The sequence below is a fragment of the Anguilla rostrata genome, chromosome 9, assembly GCF_018555375.3.
Source record: "Anguilla rostrata isolate EN2019 chromosome 9, ASM1855537v3, whole genome shotgun sequence".
NCBI classification, from domain to species: domain Eukaryota; kingdom Metazoa; phylum Chordata; class Actinopteri; order Anguilliformes; family Anguillidae; genus Anguilla; species Anguilla rostrata.
In genome coordinates, this window is record NC_057941.1 from 20,659,862 (window position 1) to 20,684,982 (window position 25,121).

At 44.7% G+C, this 25,121-nt stretch overlaps 2 protein-coding genes across 8 annotated transcripts in view; both read left to right on the forward strand.

The window, feature by feature from the left end:
• Positions 1–26: 26 nt before the first annotated feature.
• zgc:193711 (uncharacterized protein LOC569781 homolog) lies at positions 27–5,771 on the forward strand. Its single transcript, XM_064351006.1, has 4 exons — positions 27–194; positions 1,353–1,402; positions 3,159–3,184; positions 4,015–5,771. Exons 1-4 carry the CDS (start codon positions 163–165, stop codon positions 4,369–4,371), a joined length of 465 nt encoding a protein of 154 aa, XP_064207076.1. The 5' UTR covers positions 27–162; the 3' UTR covers positions 4,372–5,771.
• Positions 5,772–6,006: 235 nt separating this feature from the next.
• Positions 6,007–25,121, forward strand: part of dixdc1b (DIX domain containing 1b) — a 36,849-nt gene continuing 17,734 nt past the window's right edge. For 3 of the 7 annotated variants that reach the window (XM_064351013.1, XM_064351015.1, XM_064351009.1), the window contains exons 1-5: positions 9,632–9,855; positions 13,875–14,004; positions 14,555–14,680; positions 15,113–15,371; positions 16,829–16,948. In XM_064351013.1, the coding sequence (XP_064207083.1) occupies positions 9,796–9,855; positions 13,875–14,004; positions 14,555–14,680; positions 15,113–15,371; positions 16,829–16,948 (695 nt within the window). In that variant the 5' untranslated portion in view covers positions 9,632–9,795. Of the gene's footprint in view, positions 6,163–7,299; positions 7,396–9,630; positions 9,856–13,874; positions 14,005–14,554; positions 14,681–15,112; positions 15,372–16,828; positions 16,949–25,121 lie in introns of those variants that run through there. The other 4 variants (XM_064351012.1, XM_064351014.1, XM_064351011.1 and 1 more) reach the window with 4 other exon arrangements.

Below are 25,121 nucleotides of genomic sequence, written 5' to 3' on the forward strand. Positions count from 1 at the left end.
TGTTTAACTTCAACCGTGGGGAGCGTTTCTCTCACGGAAAATAGCCTACGGTGTGCCCCCTCCGCACCTGAAGGGCTGTTCCTAGTCCATGAACAAGGAAATAAGACACCAGAAAGCAAATACCGTCCGAAGCGAGTGCGCGCCTCACAAAAATGCATCGCCATGGGAAACAACCTTACTAAAGCTATCGATAAGTAAGTGACATTTATTTTAAGTACTAGCTTGCTGTAGCCTATATTTAAATGAAAAAAGGAGCCTCACTGATAGGCTTACGTGCCTTTTCCAGACTCAAGTTTTACCTTGAACTTAGAAGTAGCAGTATAGGCTATTCGCATTACACGCTAAAGCTAAGAAAATAATGCTGCGACAATGATGTTAAGCTATTCGTCGAAAGAAATGTTACTGGCGTGATATTGTTGGTTGTACGCGTTAAAGCTAAAGTGGGAATTTAAATGCGATAACGTGTCATTTATAACACCGCAATAGCGTGGTTACCGGTAGCCTAAGATGTGAGAGCCAGTGTCTGTCACGTGACGGAACATATCCCATTTGTTTTTCCCCGTTACAATTTCTGCTGCTGCTACGACAACAGTTCATATTGTATATGTAGTTAGGCTAGTGGTATAATGCTGTATCCCTCAAAGGCAAATGTAAAATAAATAAATAAATAAAAATAAAAAGTAATTTGCAGTTTCAAGAAGCAACACAGAAGTGATCGGGAAATGAATAACATACATTGTGGGGATATGAAACTGAACCACACAGGATTGACCATGCATGAGATCACACATTAATTCAAAGGAAAAGAGAATTTGGAATTGTCCTTAAGCTTGCATATAAAGCACTTGTGTCCCGTTGTATAGTAGAGTATTGTGATAGTCTGGCTTGGAAGGGAAATTAAGTGAAACAGGTGTGGGGGAAACCCAAGATTCAACCATGCATGAGAGTACAGACAGTAGAATATAGAATGCTCACATCTCATTGTTATTTCCTGAAGCAACACATTTGCATTTTCCAGCCCTCCTCTGTTAGTTTATTGTCTATTAAAACACAAGTCGAATGTTGATGGAGAGTAACAGAGACCTTGAGGCTTAAAAGAGTGTGCAACAACACCATGGCATTTACCTGGAGAAGGAGCTGTGAAGTTGTGTACAGATACTACAGTCATGAAAAGTTCTGGGTGTCTCATGGCGACCAGTGTAAACACACATCATGCATATGTAATATTGCCATTTCAGAGCTAGCATACACTGGTTTGGGAAACAAAAATGAATACAGCTGAATGTCCTTGTTTATATAAATGTGTACAGAAGTCTTCAACAATAATAACAGAAAAATAATTTCTCCTTCAGGTGGGGTCTCAACCCTCGGAAATTTTCAAGCAAAAGCAGGAGGGCGAAGGGTAAGTGTATAGATGCAGTCACTGTTGTAAACACTGTAACTACTTTCTGCATTCTGATTATTAGTATTCGTCTAAATAGTTTTATGCAGAATTAACTGAAGACAATTTGTTTACATTACAATTCGCTTGGAATTGTTCTGTTGTGAAAGCCTTATTCAGGGATAGGCTTTGGTTGGACACCCTGGTCTTATGTCGGCCTTACTAATCAGTCTTAAAAGGACTTTGACCATGTACTTGATGTGGCAATATAACTTTTCTTGGAGTTTCATTTTAAAATACCAACTGTTCGTCTTCTAGAAATTTTAAGTTATAAATTGTTTTAAGAGGTTTCAATTAGATTTGGTCGTTAAATGGTTGCCCCCAGGAAAGGCAAAGATATCCAAACCAAATGAACAGATGAGATATTTGCTTCACCCCCAAAGGAAAGTAACAAACTGCATTTTGAGAGAAGGTAGACACAATTTGATATTATTTTTTAATTCATGATCAGCATTCCCTGATTATTACGGTAGACGGAATGTCTTTTTGAACCCACTGAGAATAAGAACCTCTTACAGGTCCACCTTGCCAAAGGGTCATTTGAGATGTGCTATGGAGAACATATTTCACAGAACAGTCCTTGGTGCTCTTGAACCTTAGTGGGCTTCCATAGAAAATGTGGTTCGATTTGCCAAGGAATTCTGGGACTTCTGTATTTGCCTGTGAGAGCTACAGTATATGGTTTGTCTCACCTGTTGAGTGGGTACTCTGCTGCAGCCCTTGTAGTTTTGATCAACTCCCAGCATTCCCTGTCCTTTCTTGCACACATCTGTGAATGGAATGTCTAATGTTGCTATGGAAGCAGAAGGGCCTGGGGGAGAGGTCAGGAGCTTATCATAGAAATGGCACAATGGTGACATCTGCATTTGATCAGAGCTTATGAGAGGAAGACTATAGAATACTCTACATGATTTAAGAACATATATGTCTCTGTGTGTGTGTATGTGTGTGTGTGTGTGACTGGTTGTCATTGAATATTTCAGTTTTGTGGCATAGTTGGGTATTGCACAAAGATTTTGCATTCCACATTTACCTCATTTGTTTGAGTTCTTTTTGGGCATTAAAAAACATTCCTTAGACATCTTGTTACAGATTTTTTAACTGACAAAATCAGATAATCTTCCTATTTTGGACCATAATGCAAATTTAAAAAAATAATAATAATTGATTCCCTTTACTTCACTTTACAAGGCAGCAAGACTGGAAGTGGATTTTTACATGGCTGCAAGTTCAGGAGACATCTGGACATTGTAAATTATAGCCACTTTGATTAAACTCTCCACAAAATTCCCCTTGTCATTCAGTAACACTGACGTGCATAGCCATCAAAGTCTTTGCCATCCCATGGTGTTAATTTATCAGATGTAGAAGCAAGTTGAACAGGTGTTTATCTGTCACTACACTGCATGAACTTTCTCGCCTTCCTGAAAATTTCACCTGAGACAGGGCATTCATTTACATGCGGTATTCACAAAGAGACTGACAGGTACTTAGTCAAACTTAGTTCCAATGCACTACCCTTAGGGTGAACTACTACACAAACCAGTGGAAATCTGAAAAAAATATTTCTAAAAATAATCTTTCGGATTTTGTGTCCTATTTCACTGTAGCTGGACTTAAAGCAGTCTTTTTAAAAGTAGCATGTTACAACAGCCTGGCTGATTTGGTGTTGTTCCAGTACAGGGATTCAGTGTGTTCTGTATGTTTGTTCTTTCAGATGCACCAGCTCGCCCGCCCCATCAGGTATGACACAACAGTGCATGTTCACTGGCCTCTCACCTGTTGCTTCCACATTCATTACAGAGAAATGCTGCACGGGTGTCAAACTCTCTTTACATCTGCACGGAAACCGATATTTACACAGGCAGAGACAGGCATGGATAAATTGGTTAAAGCGTGATAAAACACAGCTTGTCTCACAAGCTAAATCTACCTCCACCCTTAAGGTTAAGAAAAAATACAACATTGCCTTATTAATTTGCTTAGCTGTCATGCTTATTTTGATTGAACTGCACCACTTGAATTTTCTTTGGTAATTTATTTCCACTTCCACTGCTTTCCTGAACGTGCTCAGGTTAGGTACATTCAGTGATATACCAGCGGTGCCCCTCCTAGGATTTGAACTGGCAACTTATGTGCTAAATGCTCAGTTCCTTGACTGCCTTTGATTCACTTAAGCGCTGTGTATAACTTCTTCCCTAATGCAGAGAACAGGCTAATCAGATTGTTTTTTCAGCTCTGTAGACATGACTTTTAAATAAATACTGTAATTTATCAAGTGTTGTTACTAGTACAAGCTACTATTTAAACTGTATTTATTTGTTATTACTGCATTGATAATATGTAGTAATGGGAGTCGGTTTCATGAACCCCATAATGGGAGTACCATATGCCGTCAATCACAGACTCCAATAAATGAACCAATTAGGAGGATTTGCTCTGAGTAGTTGAGTTATTCATTCAAATTGATAACTAAGTGACTGACAACAAACCGATGCGTCCATCCATTTGGGGACTCATGAAGCCACTAATATGTGAGTTTTCCAGTTTTCACGCTGTATTTCCTCTTCCAGCCACCAGAGGCCCATTTGTACGATGCGGTGCCGGACATGCCAGTCTACTCGGTGGTGAACAAGAAAAAGCAGCGACAGGAGGAGGTGCATTATGCGGAGGTCCAGGTCCTGCAGTCGCACTCGGGATCCAGCAGGGGGGGCCAGAGGCCATATCCTGAAAGTGACAGCACCACAGAGTACGCTACAATAGACTTCAAGGGTCAGCCCCCTCCTCCCTCAGCCACCACCCAAGGCAGCAGCCTCAGACCATCCATTTCCTCCAAACCAGCGGATATCCTCATCCCCCCCGGCGACCTACAAAGACCCATTCCCAATGCAGTGAGGAAGGGGTCATCCAAGAAGGCAGTGGTTGTCTAAGGCTAGTTTTACTCCAAGACAACTACAGGAGATTCGACTGTCTGTTTGTCAGGACAAATTTTCATTTTAGCAGGTCTGTCATTCAGGACTGACATATTCTTTCACCATACACAGTCTCAGTGGGTCCTCTGGTCTACATGAATAAAAAATGAAGGGTTAATTTTTAATATCGTGTCAATGTTGCCCTTTCCTTTTTGATCAGCAGATTAATGCAACATTAGGTGGTTCTTGCCAGGTTCTAGACTTTGTAATATCCTTTGAATAACATAAATTTTGCATTATGTTCTTTAACGAATGCACTTTGTCAGTCAAGTCCGGTTCTGCTTCCTTATGAGGTGAATGCACATCTACACCATTACTGTGTGTCCTGCTGTTTGCCTCCCAGTGCAGAAGTTTGAATGGTACCCCCACCCTAATACACATCATCGGTACTTGTATATATGATTGGCTTAGGGGTTCTCTTTATTGGAATTTTTTATCATTTAACTTTTACAACCAAAAATAGTTACACTCACATTCTTTGCATATATCAAGGATTCACAAACAGAAGGCTCAAGGAGTCTTGATGACATTTCATAATTCTACATTGAATATGCAATTGTGGTGTATTACGTCCTGTTCTCTTCCAAGAACCCTATGTTGACAAATCAAGTTCAAACAGCCATTCCAGCTGGAAGTGCTACTGTCCCAAATCATTACATTCCTAAGCATTGCTGTTTAAATTTCTTTAGTAATGTTTCACCTTCAGAGTTATAATAATGTTTGCTGGGTGCACATTGTGCTGGATGCTGTTTGTGTTGATTTTAGAATAAAGTAAATGTTATCTTTTCAAAATGTAAAAAGTCTGTATGCGAACGTGCACATGAGCGGGTGCATGCAAGTGAATATGATTTCTATGATTTGGATGGTTGAACTTGTTATGGTACTTTAGAGATTTATGTTATATTTGTACGTGATTTGTATGTGATTTATTGCAAAGGTTCGCAAAGAATATCACTTACAAAGAACATTCTTCCTTATGGAAATGCAACTTTGAGACATTGTAATATATTACGACAATTTTTAATATATTTTCCAAATGGTCCACATATTTACAATATGCATCAGCATGTTCCGTTTCTGTAAGGTCAGTAGTACCTTGTTTCATTCTTTGCTGTTCCCAAACAAATACAATATATTTTTACAGTAAATACAGTACATCTTAAGGTGCCCAATTTATTTTATCATCTTAAATTGGTGATTGTCAGATTTTCCAGTTTTGTAAGCAGACACCTGTTATTGTGTAATTCTGGAATAATTGTTTCTCGATATTTGGATTGCTAGTTTATTTAAGGACAACTGTATAAACGGCGTTTTAATTGTATATGCACAAAATAAATAAATCATGAAACATTAAAGCATTTCAAGTTGTATGTCATTCTGTTTTAAAACATTATGCAGTGATATTTTGTGTACGGCTACATTTTTCAAACTATTGAAGTTTTTTAAAAAGAACGTATGATAGTTTGAATGTTCTCTGAAAATATGGCAATGAATCAGGAATCATTCTTCAAATGAGAAGAAACCACTACGCCCCTACCGTGCGGTCTCTGCAGTTTGCCGCAGAAATGGCACACGTGGTGTTGCTACATTGTAACCATAGAAACCTGCAGCACTTTGTTGAAGTGATTTAGAGATTGAAATGTTACAAGGAGGCGAGTAAGAAGTTTCGCTGTTCGAATGATCCGTTTTTAATTTGTAAATTGAGCTACTAACATGAAATGAATTGTTGCAAAGGGAACCTCTGACTCGGTGAGTAAAATATGTATTGAAAACGTATAAAGTTAGCCATCTAATCTAACGTTATAACGCATCCTTCCACTGCTTTGTTTCTTGTGGATCTGTTGGCAAAATAAGTATTTTCACAGCAGAGAATTCAATCAAATGTTCGTACAGCTGTTTTGCCTAGCAAAATAAATCCAGATGAACTGTATTCGGACGCTAAAAAATATTCTAGCTAGCTAGCTAGTTATATTGCAAGCATAAGCATTGACGAGGGCTGTTAGTCATCGCTTTTGCGAATAGTAATCGCCTACTCTGCTAACTTGCAGAATTGTATTTCACTGCAATATTTTGTTTGATAAATGTCTAAGCAAACGACACAAAAAGAGATTGGTTTTAATTATTTTCGTGATGGATTCGATTTTTGCCAGTGAGTCATTTAGGTAAACACTAAAGAATGTTGATACCTATATAGACTAAATATGTTTGGCAAACAGCCTGTTCGAACTAGTTTGGCTAGAATTGTAGCTAATGCGTAGCAAGATATTACGCATATCTTCCGCTTTATTAAAACGGATTCCAACTATATCATGAGACGAAATATTCTTTTGAATATTTCAAATTTGATAGAAATGAACGAGTGTTAGCTGTTAATGCCAAAACGCTTAATTTAACGTAACCATTGAACAACTGATCACATCGCAAAACGGGGATGCCGTTATAAGCGTGCATTGTCCATTATCGACCATAGTGGGACAACTAAATGGAATTTACCAGATGTTCATGAAATCAAAAACTTAAGAGGAAATTTGCATTCTTAAGTTTGCAATTGTTTCTGTTTTTTAAATAATTGACTTGCAAATCGAAATGCATTACATTCGAATAAGAGTCATCTATCCAACTGATGCCGTGCAAGACATCTGTAAGGTCTATGCATTGATTATAATGTATAATTCTTTATAAATCATGGGAGACCCACTCACATATTAATGCAGTCTATGCCCTAACGACACCATTAAACACTCTAACCTCTAGATGAAAGCAATTTAATATTAGGGCCCATGTTTCAACTCTGTACCTCTGCTGGCCCCAGCTTACACAGTAACATGGTGCATCTCATGTTGATGTTCCTCTGTGTTATGACATTCAGACCAGTGTGTTTTACAGGTTCTTTGGAAAATGTGTCTTGTATGACATCACGTCACCATCGGAACAAGCATGGCTTGCACTACACATTGCAAGACACCAGTGCCAGAAGGACATGTGAGTGCTTTAACAAATATTTCACCACATCTTCTTGGGTATTTTTATTGGACATCTTGACTCCTGCACTGGTTACTAATAGACTGATGTTTTATGATATATTTGATTTAAATGTAATATTTTGATATTATTAATTTAGCATATATTTGGCCAAGTATGTACAAGCATGGCCACAAGGGGGCACTAAACACCACAAAATCAACCACTTGAGAATCTTCTTGTACAATGAAAATACAATCTACAAACTGTCTAACGGTACGTTTATCAATCTCAAGATTGTGGCAGAATTATATAATGATGTTTTACTTTATTTTCATACCGTACTATCTGGAAGTTTTTGTACTATTTTTGTACCACTATTTACTAGGTTTTTTCGGGTTTTGAGATGAACAATGAACTGGGATGGATTGCAGCATAACGTAACACAACATAGCAGGTTGATGCAGGAAGTTGAATTATAGAAGGAGAGGAAGGATGTGGTTTGGTGTTGTTTGCACATAGGTCTCTCTCTCTTGCTAATCTTGGCATTGAAGTACATATTTCTATGTCCTTTCATTTTGGCTGCATGCACTTAATACACAAGTAGCATTAAGCTACTACCTCATTTTCATTGCTTATGCTTTTATGTTTCCTGTTATACAGCTTTATTGCTGTTTTCTGTCTCAGAGATTACATCTAATCCAGAATTAGAGAACGCTCATCAGTGCCGTAAATGAGTACAAAATTACCTCAGGATCGTTGCCTGAATCCATTAGAAGATGGTCACAGCAAGTAACAGTTGTCAGGCCACAGATATTAGGTTTCAGCAAATGGCACAAATACAATTTTAAATGGCAAAAACCATTGTTGAACTGTTGTGTTGTTGACCAAATCCAATACATAGCATCCATCCCTCAGCATTTTGCTGTTATGTTAATTGAAATAGTGACATTAAAGAGCTATGGCAATGCAACTCCTCATTCAACTGTGTTAGTGTTAATCAGTTTAACCTTCAGGGTCCAAGTTGAACTATGCGGTTGTTCCCTGCACTTGGACCGGTACTTCTCTCTAGGGTTTTCGACATACTTGTTCCTGGTTATGGTTTTACACTTTGTTGTACGTTGCTCTGGATAAGAGCGTCTGCCGAATGCCTGTAATGTAATGTAGTGTAACTGCAGTATTGTTCCAGCGACCTGGTTTTTTTGTGGGGGTTTTTAGGGTATACATTATTTTCAGGGAATTTTTCTTGCAGGCCTTTACAGGAGCACTTTATTGTCATGTTTGTTTGTCTGTTACAAAACTCTGATGTGGGATATCTCTTAAAACTACTGCCCATACTGTATGTCTCAGTGCCAAAGCCCAGCACAAGTTGCAGACTAAAATGATTTACAGAGGGAGGAAAGGCTTTTGTTATCAGGAGCCTGATTGAGTTAGTCTTTTTACATTAGGCAGGTTGCTGGGGGTTGTGTGGTAGATTTTTACTTAAAACATGTGATATTAAAAGTAGTAACAAATAAAAATGAATACTAACAATGAAAAATAAATAACAATGTAATGGAAATTTGATTATAGCTGAAGTAACTAGGCCTATACACACAGGGCAAGAACAGCCATCCCTAGTCCCTCTGCCAGGTTAGGCCTGGTCTGAACACTCACTTGCCATGTGTTCCCGAAACATACTGCGGGGGCATGTGTTTTTTTTTTTGTTTTGATGTGGTACATGCTTATACTGCTCTGTATGCAAATGTCAGTATGTGCGCACTGTATTTATTATTGAAGCTTAATTTGTCTGATGGGTTAGATCTAAGTATATCCTTAACTTTTATTAGCATGGAAATTGTGAGTTTTTTACACATACATTTTTTACACATATATGTAAAGGTATTATTGAAGATAAAACACATATAGTACTATAGAGTGTGAATTATTGAAGTGGGGCGAGATGATGGGATTTCTCATTTTTTGGCAATTTAAGAAACATCAGTATTCTAAACATTCAACATTTTAATGTGCTTGTTCATAATGTTCAGTCGATTTGACTTAATTATATACCAAAATCTTTGGGAGAAATATCCTGCAGTTTTAGAGATTGTTGTCTTTGTGGGATAGTCATAACTCCATCCGCCCTGCTTCACTCGCCTGTCGGATACTGTAAGCTGAGGCGTCGCCATGACGACAATGGAGCGAAGCCGATTGGAGGGCATGCGCAATGCTGCCCCCCTCGCCCAGTTCGTCTTGTATCCTGTTTCATTTAACTAGTTAACGGGCTCGCGCATATGGCCATTCCAAGTGACTAGGATGCTGGCTGTACCCTCCTTTGTGTGCTGACTTCACATATATTTTAACGCTAGTCAGTCATTTCATACTGTACATCATCCCCTCCGCTGCCTTCCTGTCCATGCCGTATTAGAAGGTGGAAGAATGATCGCATCTCTATCAAAAGGAAACCTTCTAGACGTACTCCAGGAGGGTTTCAATGAGGTATCTTGCTAACGTTAGCTCTGTTGGCTAGTTCGCTTGCATTAATGTATGGTTGGGTATCGGCTTTTATCAGGATGTCACTTTTTTGTTTGCCTGAATGCTGTATATTCTGTTTAATTTAAACACAAATGTCCACAAAGATGACTTTAATGGAAAGCTTATCTGGTTTTACATGGTTGGAAATGATAACAAGTCAGTGGTCTGTGATGTCTATATTTTCTACCACACGTGGTTTATTTTGTTTATCAAAACTAGATTAGCCAACTAAGGTTACGTCATATTGTCAGAACGCCGCAGCGCGGATTTGGCTGTCATATTGCTGAAAAACATCACTCGCTAGGTGGACAGCATACAATTCAAGTCTTGCATGTCAGCCTTTGGTAACTTATCCAAGTTTATAAGCTGGCAAACTCAACAGTCGTTTAGTAATAATGAATTCTCTATTTTAGCCAGCTATTATAGTTGATAGTTGATGTAATTGCCGCTAGCCCGATTAGCTTGCAGCTCCTTCGATTTTGAAATATAGCCCAGACTATAGCTACTACGCAGGGTAAAAACTCAGATAAACTGTCTGTAAATAGGTGGTTTGCTTGCTGGTAAGAACGTCTGTCACTGCACCGCTGCTAGCGAGCGCTTAGTAAATTGCAAATGAATATATTGGAATATGGTAACATTACTTAATTATTATCTAGTGAAGTCTGAATACTGCATATAGCTAGAAGCATCATTTTACATGGGTCAGAATTTCTCAGGGTAACGATATGACGGATGATGTTCGCAAGCTAACTAGGGTACACAGTATTGGTAGCCGGAGCAAGTTTATAAAAACCACGGGAGGCACAGAGAACAAAGATCACCATAGTTCGTTGTGGCTGAGAAAAACGGAGCGTCACACAGAGAGGGGTGGGGGAGTAATTTGCGGGTCCCAGCCGCAATTAAGGGCTTCAATCAAGAGCGCGGCGAACAGCCATCAATAATGCCGTTTCATAGGTCTCAACGCTGCCTTAGCAAATAGTATTTGAGATGTGGGGTTTACAGTTCCAGACCTCAACGGTTTATCCCACTCCCTAATTAAATCGTTTCAAATGCACACCCCTGAAGTTTCAATGCCTCATTGCATTTGCCCAAGGGTTATGTCTGCCCTCTGATCTAAACCCATGGGCTACACGGTGGGCTGCTGGCATGATGAATGATGTCACCGTTGCTGTGAGCTCAGCAGCACAGACATGACTCTTTAGGGTTTCAGGTCTGTCAGTGTGTGGCTGTGTTGTTTGTGATAGCAGACATCACACTATCCCCGGTCATACCTTCTAGATTTCCTGCTAAGTGTTCCATTCTGTCCCAGGTAGAGGGGTGAAAGTGTTAAGTTCACACACTTTTTAAATGACGTGCGTCAGACATCACATGAACGCGGTTGCCCATTTAGAGGTGTCTACTGACTTCCAGGACGGTGAGCTACACGGGAACAGGGGGGTCTGAAGGGGAACAAGCGCAACTAAAAACGCATAGTTAAACGCAACCGGTATTTGTTGAGAGGTAATGCGTTGTTGAGGGGACCAGAAGAAAATGTTCAGCGATACGTTTGAGTGGCGGTTTGAGGAGTTAGAGGAATAATCTGTTGTTGGTTCTATATTCCCCGTGATTGTGTATCTGTCCGCTCTGTTTCTGCCTGCAGCTGTGTCTTGCCGCACAGGTGGTAGAGCCTATCAGCCACAGTCCTCATCCCCATCCCCCAGCATCACCTGCTCTGTCTGTCCATTGATTGCCCTGCAGGTGCTTTGGTTCTCTGTCAGAGTCTTTAATGACCTTTAAACCTGAAGCACATAGAGATATCAGTCATTGATGAATAGTAAAGTTAGGATTACATACACACTTGGGTGTGTGTTTGTTTGTGTGTGTGTGTATGTATATGTTTGTGTCTGCGTGCATGCCTGCATGTGTGTGTGTGTGCCTGTGTGTGTGTGTGTATATATGTTTGTGCGTGTGTGTGTTTGTGTGTGTGCCTGTGTGCATGCGTGTGTGTGTGTGTGCCTGTGTGTGTGTATGTTCATGTGTGTGTGCCTGTGTGAGTGCGTGCGTGTTTGTGCGTGTGTGTGTGTGTTCATGTGTGCGCGCATGTGTGTGTGCGTGTGTATGTGAGTGTGTGTGTGCGTGTGTGTATGTATGTTTGTGTGTGTGTGTGTGCATGTGTGTGTGTGTGCGTGCGTGTGTGTGTGTATGCATGTGTGTGTGTATGTATGTGTGTGTGTGTGTGTGTGTGCGTGCGTGTGTGCATGTGCGTGCATGTGTGTGTGTGTGTGTATGTGAGTGTGTGTGTGCGTGTGTGCGTGTATGTTTGTGTGTGTGTGTGTGTGTGTGTGTGTGTGTGTGTGTGTGTGCATGTGTGCGTGTATGTTTGTGTGTGTGTGTGTGTGTGTGTGTGTGCATGTGTGCGTGTGTGTGTGGTTTTTGTGGTCTGGCAGGTCTCCAGGCTCTGGGAGCAGACAGTAGTCTGATTCATTGGGCCCACCACACAGGAGCAGCCCCCGTGTTCCCACAGGACGGCAAGCGTATTCTTCCCTGGGCCTGCACACGCTGCGGCCTCAATGGGCCCTGTGTTGGCTGATGGTATCAGGCTAGCACACTGCTGCTCAACCTGAGGCCCCAGACAGCCACAAAGAGCCAGCATCAAAGAGGACAAAGTGCTCTGTACATACAGCTCCAGCACCATTAGTTATACAGGCTGTTTGATGCTGTAGATTTGGGGCGTAAGATGCTGTGTAAAACTAAGTTTGTTTGTGCAATGGGCAATATCTGTCTACAGCATTATTATTATTATTATTCATAATAATAATAATAATAATAATCACATTTGATATTTGTGCACCGAAACATGGCAGAAAAATGCACGTCACACCATTACGGACCCATCTGAGCCCTTCTTTGTTGTGTTTTGTGCTTTTTATTCATGTGTGGTATGTGCAGGTATAGGGGTTTGAGTCCTCACTTTTTGAGGCCCCACTGTGTAGCAGTTAAATGTATAGGAGGTGTTTGAGGCCCCACTGTGTAACAGTGTAATGTGTAGGAGGTGTTTGAGGCCCCACTGTGTAACAGTGTAATGTGTAGGGGGTGGCTTAGGGGCCAATGTGTAGCGGTTTAATATGCTGAAGGTGTCAGAGACCTCAGTGGTCTAACGTATTGGGGGTACGGCTGTGTGGTGCATTAGGTGTGCAGACGTGCGTGTGTCTGGGGCTCCTGGCCCTTGCGGGCGTGAGAGCCCTGCGGCAGCGCTGATGTGGGGAAAGTGCCGGATCCGGTGGGACGCGCCCGGGGCCGGGTGAATGGACGGGGATTTGCGCTGTCAGGGAGGCTGAGCCCGGAGCTGTGATCAGTAAAGCCTCTTTGTCAGCCGTTTGGATGGCACTGCGCAGGCTAGCGGGGGGGACACCCACCCCCCAGTCAGATCCGGACCGCTGACCCTGAGCTGTGGGAAAGGGTGGGGTTTGGAGGGGGGGGGGTGCAGCTAATGGGATTGTGCTGAGTCCTCACTGTCTGCCCCTCTGGACCCTCAGCTCATCCCACAAGCTGTCTTTAAACCACTTAGTCTCTCCAAATTTTGAGTTCCCATTTGCGATTGCAGGCCTTTCCTTTTGTCCAAGTGACCTTTTTTGGTGGTCTTTTTTTCCCACTAGTGTAAAAAAAAATGGTGTTGAGGGAGCTGCTTTCTGAGTGTGTATGATTTAATAATTGATTGTGCGTCAGTGAGTCAGTGAGTCACTGAGCAAGTGAACTTCTGAGTGAGTCGGTAAGTGAACGTGTTACTGGTTAATGAATGAGGGTGAGTCACAGAGTGAGTGAGCCATTAAGGAACCGAATCCTTAACGCGACTGAGTCAGCGAGTCAAATGAAAACGAATCCCTGTGCAACTGTGTCGGTGAAAGAGGCACGAGACTCGCTGGGCTTGCGTCCTCCGGTCGTCCTCCGGAGCCGGAAAAGGGGCGGGGCGGTCTGGCTGACCTCGTGTGGCCCGCGCGTTTCAGCAGCAGCTGGCGGCGTACGTGTCGTGGGTGAACGCGCAGCTGAGGAAGAAGCCCGGGGTGCCGCTGGTGAGGGACCTGCGGCAGGACCTGCGCGACGGCGTGGTGCTCGCACACCTCATCGAGATCGTAGGTGAGCGCGCGCGGCCGGCGGCGACGTGACGTCACAGGCGATGGTTACGTGTGTCGCACCCGTCAGGCTTCTGTATAACGTGAGGGTCAGGTGCATGTTGAGTAGTGGCGCTCCTGAATCCTACTTGTTGTATAATGGGATGGGAAATGCAGGGAGGAAAGGTTAAGGTGTGCGCATTGCTTTGAGACAAACCTGTATAATAAAATGTGAAGTAAAATAGCCCTCCAGTAAAAGCCCTCCAATGCAGAATATAAGCTGTATGAAGTGGTCCTTCAGACAGGTGCTCAGATACAGGAGGGACTTTGTAGCAACAATTCCTGTGACCTCAAGACTCTGATGTGCCCTGGAGATCAGTGGGGTAGGCATTCATTACAGCTGTGTGTGTGTGTGCACGCATGTGTGTCTGTCTGTGTGTGTGTGTGTGTGTGTGTGTGTGTGCACGCATGTGTGTCTGTCTGTGTGTGTGTGTGTGTGTGCGTGTGTGTGTGAGCATGTGTGTCTGTGTGTGTGTGTGTGTGTGTGTGTGTGTGTGCGTGTGTGTGGCCCCCAGCTGGTGAGCTCCTGGAGGGTATTCACTATGAACCGCGCGATGGACAGGAGAGCAGGGAGAACGTGGAGAAGGTCCTGCAGTTTGTCTCCTCCAAACGCATCCGCATGCCCCAGACCTCTGCCCGCGGTAAGAGCCACTCCCACAGGCTGTCCCTCTGAAGCACTGCTTCCCAAACTGTAGCACAGGACACACTGAAGGGTTGTGAGAAGAGTTCAGCTGTTTCAGCACACGAAACAAGCATCACAACTCTTCCACAAACTTTCACACTAATTACTTTGCACTCACGTATTTGTGGCTATATTTGAATAAGGGGTCACTGGTTTGTATAATTTTATTCACTTGCATGAGGTAAGGATTGAAATTTTTTGGTATATTTATTTAGTAAATATGATATTATTTTTTTATTATTTATTCCTGTAATCACTAATTGGGATTAATTTCCTGTCCTCATGAATTTCCCTCAGTAAGTGGCTTGTGGGCATGGAAAGCTTTGAAACACCTGGTCTACAGGAGGTTGTATCATTGTGTCATTGTACCGCCTCCTTCTGTCTTCTCCAGACATCGTAGAGGGGAACCTGAAGTCTGCAATGAGGCTCATCCTGGCCTTGGCTGCCCACTTCAAACCCTCGGCCTCAGCCAGTCACAGAGCAGCAGCTGCCGCCGCAGGGCGGAGCCAGCCGCCGCCCTCCTCGGCCAGTCACCGGCCCAACTCCACCATGGCGATGGCACAGAACGCCGTGGCAACCCTGGCAGCGGCTCGGCAAGACGCCTGCCGCTCGGGGCACGGTGTCTTCAGCCTGAGGCAGGAGTGGCACAGGTGAGAGGCCACGCCCTAAAAATGGGCTTGAACTGCATACGGTTACTTTCGCCTGATATTTTATGCATTGTATTTTTGTACGGTGAAGCAGTTTTTTAATGGTAGCACTATACCTTTATTTGAAGCTATAGTGATACCATTCGGTATGATATAAGATTTGTGTAGTACTGGTTTATCTCATGCTGTATTTTCTGAGTGGAATATGGACACTTACACGTGTCTTCACAAGAGGCAGCACTGGTACTGTAACGGTGTGTGCGTGTACTATGCAGTGCATGTGTGGTGGGGAAAGAAGTAACAGGAGACATGAACGTGAGGGGAGAAAGAACACTCACACCAGCAAGGCGGCCGCACATTTTAGAAATACCTGCTCCTGCACAAAATGGGAGTCAGAAGCTCAATTCGGCACTAACGTTGCTTATGAAATAAGTGTGAATTAAGTGCGAATTCACAGACACCACAAATACATCCGATCCAAGGATTTAAGTAATCGACATCTCACCCTCTGCACGTAGTTTTAACAGTCAGGTTAGCAGGTCAGTCTGATGTGAGTGATAAAGTCAAGTTTATTTATATAGCACCTTTCTAGAGCGAAGATCACAAAAGTGCTTCACAACGAAATACAAAATAAAGAAATAAAAATAGTGGTAAAGAGTTATCGCTGTCTGTTCACCTGTGAGGCAAAGTGAAGCACTTCCAGTGAGAGTCCTTCTATCTGTTGTGCCATAATCTTCTCATTCCAGTTCAGTCTGATGGTGAACAACAGCACTGCGAGCGTTATGCCCCATGTGTTCCAGGCATGTTACCGCCTATTATGATATTTTTCTTTTTGACACAGTATCATTTTGGTTTTTGACTCCTGATACTTTTGGCTGATATTGGTGCTGAACTGAGTGTTGTGGTATCATGACACTAATGCAGTCAATATGATTGTTTTGTTTGGCTGTGATATTTTTACTTGGTGTTTTGCTGTTCTGCTGAACTTTTCCTGACTGTGCTAAATCTCACTTTCAAAGGAAATTGTTTTATTTTATTTCAGACTCCCTGGTAAAATTATGGTTTATAGTACTGTCTGAATGGGCCCCAAAATGAGTGGAGGTTCCTTGTGTTTTCAGCTACACTGATTTGAACAAATCATAGTTTTTGCTTTGTAGAACAAACTCTTCTGTTGCTTAGTCCTTTGGAACACATGGGAATCTTTATCCTCCTGTCTGTGAGCCCCCCGCCTTGGCCTTAATGTTCTAAAAAGCGAGCAGGGGCTTCAGCTGGCGAACGGAATCAAGCTGTCGGCTCTGTGTTTAACAGGATTAGCTGACGGAGGGAACACACTCACATTCTCGCTTTGAAAGGATCCATTAGCTGCTGCTGGCTCTTCGGGTATCGCCCTCTGGTGGCCGCAGGAGTGTGCTGCACCTGTGCTTGGCCTCTCACGGTTGGCGTGTTTTCTGTGCCCGCAGTCGCAGTGCCAGCGTGGATGATGAGACGGAGAGCCCGTGCTGGAGCGTGCGGGCGCTGGTGCAGCAGTACGAGTGCCAGCGGGACGGGCGAGAAGACAGCGTGGAGACAGTGGCCTCAGAGTAAGACCCCTGCCAACACATCCACGGGAGTGCTATGTGTATTCAGCTCCTGTTGTTTTATATTGGTGCCAGTTTTTTGAGAGAGCTGAGCAGGGGACTGGACGTTCTGCTGAGTTATACCATCTCTGTCTTGCACCTGACCTCTCCAGAGCTGTGGAGATGCGTAGCTGTGATCCTGTCTGTGCTGAGCTGTGATCATGGTTTTTTGGGGCTTTGATGTGTGATGATGGTTGTGCTGGGCTGTGATCACAGCTGCACTGAGGCGCAGCTTCTGTTGAAATCAAGTCTAATGGCTGCTGCTGTTCTCTGTGAGCCAGTCAGACTCAGTTCTATTACACACTGTCCTTTCCTGTTCCTGGAATGCAATCAAAAGCGTGCAGCATTACAGTATAATGTGGGCTGTTGATTTTAGGTATATATGGAAGTAGCTTCCTAAAAGACATTATGTGGTACCCCTTACTGGGAATAAAACCTGTAACCCCCTGATGCACCCTTTTACTGAACCATTACACCACCTTGGCCCACGCCGCGTTAACCGTGCTAAACTATGTGAACTAAAGGCAGAAGGCGCATTAATATTCCTAGCCTTTTTTCTTTAGGGTCGTGTGCGTGCATTATGGGGTGTTAATGACCCACTGACTTTTGGATCTGTCTACAGTTAACTCTCAAAATGATTATGCATTTTTAGGACATTTCGTTATAGCATTTATGGTTTTTGCGCAGCATTTTCATAGGTTCTGCGAGCCTTACTCTGCGAAACTCGCTCCGGCAAGGAAGACGTCGGCCATTATCAGAGTGGAATTGAGCGTAAAACGAGGTTTTGATTGAGTGCTCTGCGGCCGTTGGGTATGACGCCCTGGTGTGCACCTTTGTGAGCGGACACGTAGTCTTACTGTATATCATGAAGAGATGAACCGGTCGATACATCTCACTCAGCAGCTTTATTACGGGCGAGCGTTTGACGCGCCTAACCTGTGGCACTTCACGGCGCATCACGGCAGAAGATGGCTTTTCCCTGTAGAGCCGTACAGTTGATCCACGGAGCGCTCCACGCATCTTACGGGCCCGGCGTAATGCGATTATATTGATTCGATTGAAACCTCGACCTCGAGGTTATGACGCATCGCTTGGCTACGACGGATGGCTCCATGGCAACGGCGCTGCTGCTTGTTGTAGCCCTATTCATTTGAAACAGGGAAAAGGACTTGGACAAATACCGCTTGGCACAACAGGGAAGCCCTCCAAAAAGATCAGGAATGCAGAGATTGTAGAAGAATGGACTTATTTATTGTAAAGGAATGGTTGACATTTCAGTCATGCTTGACTCTCTTCTGTCTTCATTCAGTGGAGCAGCTCTAATATCAAAGCTCATGAGCTAAAGGAGGAAATATTACAGATATTGGGGACTCCAGGGCTCGTTATGGGGTCCTGCTTTGAGAAGGTCTGTCCAGTTGTCTGCCTGAAGTATCTGAGAGAGCCAATGGCTTTATTCCTTCTCTGGGTGGGGAAAACACGATTAACGCTTGATAGGCTGAAATGGAGAAGGTGTGTGGGGTGGCTGCAGTGCCCTGTGCTGTTTACGGTGTGAGCGGGAGAGGGAGAGGGAGAGGGAGAGGGACAGGACAGGTGAAGCCCAGCAGCTGGGGAATCTGAGCACATTTAGGGAGATGGATGGGGACTGACCTGACCTGCGTGGAGCAGCTGCTGGAGTGTGTGTATGTAATGGGTTTTAAATATGTGTGCGTGTGTGTGTACGTGTGTGTGTGATTAGATTCATGAGGGTTTATGTGTGTGGATGTGTGTGTAGTAGGTATTGTTTGTGTGGGTGTGTGTGTGCGCGCGTGATTAGATATGCCTGGATGTGTGTGTAGAAGATGCTGTTTATGTGTGTGTGTTTGTGTGCGCACGTGTGTGATTAGATACATGTCTGTTTATGTGTGTGGATGTGTATGTAGAGGATGTTGTTTATGTGGATATGTGTGTGCATGTATGTGCATGTTTATTTGTGTTTGTGTGCACATGCATGTGTGTATAGTGTAGTGTTCTTGCTTATGGGCGTATGTGTGTGGAAGTGTGCATGTCTGTGCATATGGGCGCATGTGAGGCTGTGCTTGTGCGTGTGTGAGACAGTGTAGGTATACGGGATTGGCGGTTGGGGGGAGGGGGGGAGGTGTCAGGCCGTCAGACAGTCCCCGTCGCCCCAGGACGGGTCGCTCTCGTGAGGTCACGGTCGACAGCGGTCGCTCGTCAGCGCCGCGCTGGGGGACTGCGGTCAGCCCTCGGGCCAGGGCCGAGACAGCAGAGCGCTCAGCCGCGCAGAGCAGAGCAGAGCAGAGCAGAGCAGAGCAGAGCACAGCAGAGCAGAGCAGACGCTGAAACAGCAGACAATCCGCCTGCCCTCCCTGCCATGAGCACACCGCCTGCCTGCACGCGTAGTGCATGATCAGGCTGTGATGCACAGCCCCAGGAGAGTGCAGAGCAGAGCAGGCAGAGGAGAGAGGCAGTCGCGCAGAGCAGGCAGGCAGAGAGAGCGAGCACCCGCGCAGGAGCAGAGCAGAGTAACGGCGAGGCGCGCAGGCACAGACGCACGCCAGCAAGCACAGGCGCAGAGCAGAGCACAGCACAGCACAGCACAGCACAGCACAGCCGCGCAGAGCAGAGCAGAGCAGAGCAGAGCAGAGCAGCACAGCCGCGCAGAGCACAGCCGCGCAGAGCAGAGCACAGCCGCGCAGAGCAGAGCAGAGCAGAGCAGAGCACAGCCGCGCAGAGCAGAGCAGAGCAGAACAGAGCACAGCCGCGCAGAGCAGAACAGAGCAGAGCAGCCCTGCTGTAAAACACCAGTTACACAATCCCCCCCCTCCCTCCCTGCCTCCCTGCCTGCCGTGTGTAATCCAGCCTGTGATGTAACCCCCAGCCGCCTCTTATCAGCACATCCCCTCTATCTTTTATTTGCTCAAGTCTTGCGCTCTCTCGCTCGCTTTGAAACGGCATAGAAGGATTGAATCTGCTGCAGGTGTACATATTTCATCCGGACATTTGATCTTACGAATGCGCATTCTTCTTTTTTTTCTGTGGTTTCCCTGTTCCGAGTGCCTATGCAGATACCGCGGGTTTGCCTTGCCGGGCACTGTGTAATATTTCCCTCAAAGCTATAGAGGCATTTTTCTGGAAACGGTAACTGCTGCTGCGCGTTCATGTTGTGTCGTTTTTTAGAAGCTAAGCTTGCAGGAGAGATTGCAGGCGCGAATAGCAATTCCTTTCTGAATACTTACCCTGAATTGCTTGAGTAAAAAATATCCAGCCGTAACGAAATGGACGGCACACTAGCTTTTCAAGTCACCCTGAAAGAGGAAGGACGTTTAATAAATAAGTAAATGAAACGTAACATCTTTGTTTGTTGCCTGTGAGGTTTGTTTTCTAATGTAGAGGAGTAATTGAAGTGAGAGAATTTCAGTATGCAAGCATGCTTTCATTGTTATAGCCCCAGTTTAGTCAAGCACGAGTCCATCCATCCATCCATTATCTATACCTGCTTATCCTGAGCAGGGTCATACAGTATCTATACGCTATTGAGCAGGTCCTATCTACCGCTTATCTGCAGGGTCGAGGTGCTAGAGCACCCAGCATGACTGGCGAGAGGCAAGAATACACCCTGGACAGACCGCCAATCTGTCGCCGGGCTCAAGCACGAGTCTCCATCCCATTAACTGTACATAGCTTTCGCATATACATGTATTTACTTCCTTGTGCAGTGGAGGGGAACTAAACTGTATTCCAGTAGTTTATTTGGCTTCTCTTGTTGTTTGTCACATGGCACGCAACCCTGCCGGTGTCCGGGAGCTGGAGTGGGAGAAGTTTGTTTCGTAACCAGGAAAGAGTGGGGCGATTCAGACCTGCCAAATGTTAACGCGCTTCCCGAGGGCGGTAATTATATAAAAGATTAGCGAGAAAAAAATCCGCTGGTTCCAGTTCCTGTTGTCACAGTTACACCATCGAGCGCGATCTGACGGCGCTTTGTCTTCTCCTGAAACCGCCGTTTGAAGGATCGGCTGGATTTGAAAGTCCGATTTCGGAGCGTTTCGCTGTTGATCCTCAGGTCATCATGGCCCTGCTTCCCTTGTTGTCTGTCCTCATTTCTGTGCAGTGCATTTTGGGATACGATACATACATCACACATGTCAGGGCCTGTGAAGCAGACCCATACCACGGTTTGGTGTTATGGTGTGGAGGGTGTGCCTGAACACACTGCTGTGTTTTAGTTTGTGCTGTGACTGTGTAGGATACATGGGTGTTTTGCTGTGTTCTTTCTGTGTTGTGTTTCTCAGTGTGTGAATGCATGAAGCCCCCAAGTCTGCTGATATCTGCCTCTTTCTTCCCTATATCTTTGTCTGGAAGTGTGTGTGTGTCTGTGTGTGTGTACATATGTGTCTTTGTGTGTGTGTGATCCAGTGCCTGTGTATGAAGGGGAGAGAGAGGGTCTGTCTTTCTCCTTCAAGTGCACCCCAGAGATATTTTACATCAAGTGGTTTAACCGCACGGCTTTAAAGTTCCCTTCCAGTACGGGAGCTGGCTGTCAGAATCCTCCCCATTTTGTGTGCCTGAATGAGCCAGTCTCCTGCAGAGACCCCCACCTCACCCCCCCCAACAATGCAATGATCCCCTGTGTAAGTGAGAGAGCGAGAGGGAGGGAGGGAGGGAGGGAGGGAGGGAGGAGGGGGGAGGGTAAACACTGGAGGGCTGGGCCATGTCTGACATCTCCACACAGAAAAAGAGAGAGAGAGAGAGCGAGGCGGAGAGCGAGGGAGGGAGGGGGGAATCGGAATCTGACAATCTTCCTCAGAAGGAAGGAAAAAGACATTTATTGAGGCAAGAATCTGCTGACTAACAATGCGTGCTTGAATGGGGAAATAATTAGCCCTTAAGACACAGGCAGAAGCTGAATAAGAGAGAGAGAGAGAGAGAGAGAGAGAGGGGCAGGATGCAGCTGCCTCTGTGATAGAATACCAATCCCTTTTCATCTGTCTGAGGCAGAGGCAGACAGGATTTCCATATGGTTCAGTGAGGGAGGGTCTGGGGGGAGAGAGCGAGCGAGCGAGGGAGCGAGAGCCTGGCTGTTTTCCTGCAGAAGAGCAGCGGGGCGCTGGAGGAGGCGGCGGCGGCGGTGATGAGGGAGAGCGCAGGGCAGAGTCGCCGCACGCTTCTCAGACGGTCTCTACGGAAACGCGCGTGAGGCGGGTCGGGCTCCCGCCACAGGCGGCGGCGGCCGAGGACGGCGAGCGCCCGTGAGACCGCTAACGGGGCGCGGTCCGCCCCTGCCGGAGGAGCCGGGGGTGGGGGGCGGGGTGGGGGGGGAGAGCAGAACGGTCGTGGCGGTGGGCTCCGCAAGAGAAGGCTTCTCCACCTTTTGTTTATTATTCCTCCCGGTCCGGACATTTTGACTCCACTCCCCGTGCGTTTTGGGGCGATGTTCCGGAGCGGGGACGGGGACGTTCTCCCGGGGCTCGACAGGAGCTGCACAGGAGGGTAGGGGGGTGGGGGCGGGGGGGGGCAGCGTCGGGGGACGGGACGCGGGCGCCCGGAGGTAGGACGCCAGGATGGGAGCCAAGCAGATGAAATGGTAAGAGCGCGGAAAATACACGCGACACCGCGGCGGTCTGGTACCGTCTCTGTCTCACCGTCCCATCGCTGCTACCCTCAGTCGCCATGGTAACTCTTCTCCGCTGCACCTCGTGCACGGCGAAGCTTCACCCCATCGCTCCATCTGTCTGTCCGTCTGTCTGTAACGTCCAGAAACGTGGAGCGTGTTTTTCACTCAGTGGCCATTGTCAGTGTGCTGGCAGCGCGTTCTCACAGATGGGTGATTTGTGGATGTGTTTTTCAGTCTGCAGATATTGATCTCCTCAGATCAGTAATTCTTTTACAGCTGAGCCCAACAGGAGGTGGTGTGACAGGGGTGTATATTTGAGTGAATGCACTATCTATAAAACTGTACAGAAGTGCTTTATGTGTCAGTGTGTGCAGATAGTTTATGTGCACCAGTTTACTGCATGGGAGTACATGTTCTATTCACTGTTAATTATATTCAGATTGTTTTTGGCTTAAGTCTTGATGAAAATAATTTGACATTCAGTGACGTTGTTGTCATATATACCTAATGACTATCATAAATCAACTAAATGTCTTGTTAGTTTTATTATTTTAGTCACAGAAATGATATGTCTGTCATCTCCAAACAAAAGATGGATAGGTGGATATTTATTCATCAAAATTATACCAGAAAATAGGTTATAGAAGAATCCTACATTAGATTCGATACACGTTTCTATATTGACCATGTGCAAATGTGAATGCTGCCACTATGGTGCCTGCTCAAAATATGACCATGCCTTCTCTTGTCATATGTAGTTATGCAAAAACTGTAAAAAAAACCCTGTTTTAATTATCACTATATTTGATTTTCAGGAATAAATGTCAGATTTTACTTTTTTTTAGTCTTAAGCTTCCAGTATCTGTTCCAGATAAATTTTGTCTTTACCAATATGTTATGTTCAGCAGTTGCACACATCCCACCTCGCCACCTTGAGGACCTCTTAGCTGTTTATCTTCAGCGGTCCCCTGTAAACATGTTATTGAAAAGGCGCAAAAAATTTCCGACCAAATGCTTCAGGCTGTAATGCTAAGCAGACCAGCTGTTGCTTGCGTATTTTGTCTGCCAGTTTGTAGCGGTCACCAAAAGGAAAACCTGGTTGGAAGATCAGGGCATGAACGTGCGGTTTATTTCCATTTCGTCGTAGTTTTGCGTTTTTGTCATGCCTTCCTCAATGTGCATTAAATTGTACATCTTCTTTGTAGAATATTTTTGTCAAGAATGTAGTCGATGAAATTAACACTTATTCTGTGCAGTGGTGGTATGCTTACATATTCCAGCGTATGGCATCAGTGAACCAAAGCTTTGTGGGCCTAAGTATATCATTGTGTGGCAGTACTGAATATTTTCTGGTTTAATGCAGTGTCATATGTTTTTCAAGGTAGCTATATTATCTACTGTGTGACAGTTGCATATATATTCTGTATGGATAGCGGTCCATATGTTCTAGTGTGCAGTATTAGTTGCATGACTGTTGTGTATGTTTGAGTGTGTCAGAGTAGTGCATACATTATGTTTCTGTGTGGACACTGGAACATGTGTTTGTTTCTATAGCAGATTTTATATCTTTTATCTTTGGCAGCAATGGGCAGTATCCATATGGGCTTGGGTTGAACAAGCATGTGTTATTATGTGACCATCAGGGCTGTTTGTGTCAGTACATTCCTCCTGATACGGTACTTATCACCTTACAGGTGCTTTGGCGTGCGTGACATCATGATAAGCATAATGACACTCAGGTCTTCTCGATCTTGCCACCTCTGCCCCCCAGATCAGAACTGAATGCTCTGAACAGACTTCAATGCTGTGATTTACAGATTACTTTGGTTGATCTGTTATCTGTCAATAAATGTTTTGCATTGAAATAGGTTTGCATTAGTCACCTATAATGGCGTGTAATCACTGGCATTGGTGCACGCGTCCTGTTTTAAAAGGTCTGTATAGGAGTAAATTGAAAGTGTTCCTTTACATAATAAAGTTGTGTGCCGTTATAGCTTTAATAATAGTGTTATGTAGCCTGCGTGCTTGACCGTGCTGTAGCCTACATGCTGTGGTGTTGGGCGGACGTGCAACTGTCGGTTGCAGAAATAATTCCCTTTCACGGTCTGCCATTACCGCCTGAGGTTTGCAGTCCGGTCCAGGTTTTTTTTTTTTACTTTTAGGCCGCAAATATTCCAGAAAGACCAGGCCATGGGAAGCTAGGGCGTAAGATTTAGGAGAACATGGTGTATGTGGGAGAAGAGCTCTGTGGAACAGAGATTTAACGCTCCCTATAAAACAGTAATACAAGGGTAATATGGGATATACTTTGACAGCCGTTCACAGAGGAAAAAAAAAATCCTTTTAATAAGCGATATGGCTCGCTTCCCTTAAACCCCCCCACCCCCCTTCTGAGCCCTTGAGAGAGGCATTATGGTCCTACTCTGGGAATAGTTGGCATGGTTTCCAGCTTTATGTTCAAAAACAGCAAATGCCTGGGAGCCGAGCCAGAGCGGAGATTTTAAATCTAATGGCGGAACAAACTCG

Bases quoted from the DNA above. Each gene is read 5' to 3' on its own strand.
- zgc:193711 (XM_064351006.1), top strand. From the start codon at position 163: ATGGGAAACAACCTTACTAAAGCTATCGATAA. The intron at 1,403-3,158 runs GTAAGTGTATAG...TTGTTCTTTCAG, and splicing joins CAAAAGCAGGAGGGCGAAGG to ATGCACCAGCTCGCCCGCCC. The intron at 3,185-4,014 runs GTATGACACAAC...TTCCTCTTCCAG, and splicing joins CAGCTCGCCCGCCCCATCAG to CCACCAGAGGCCCATTTGTA.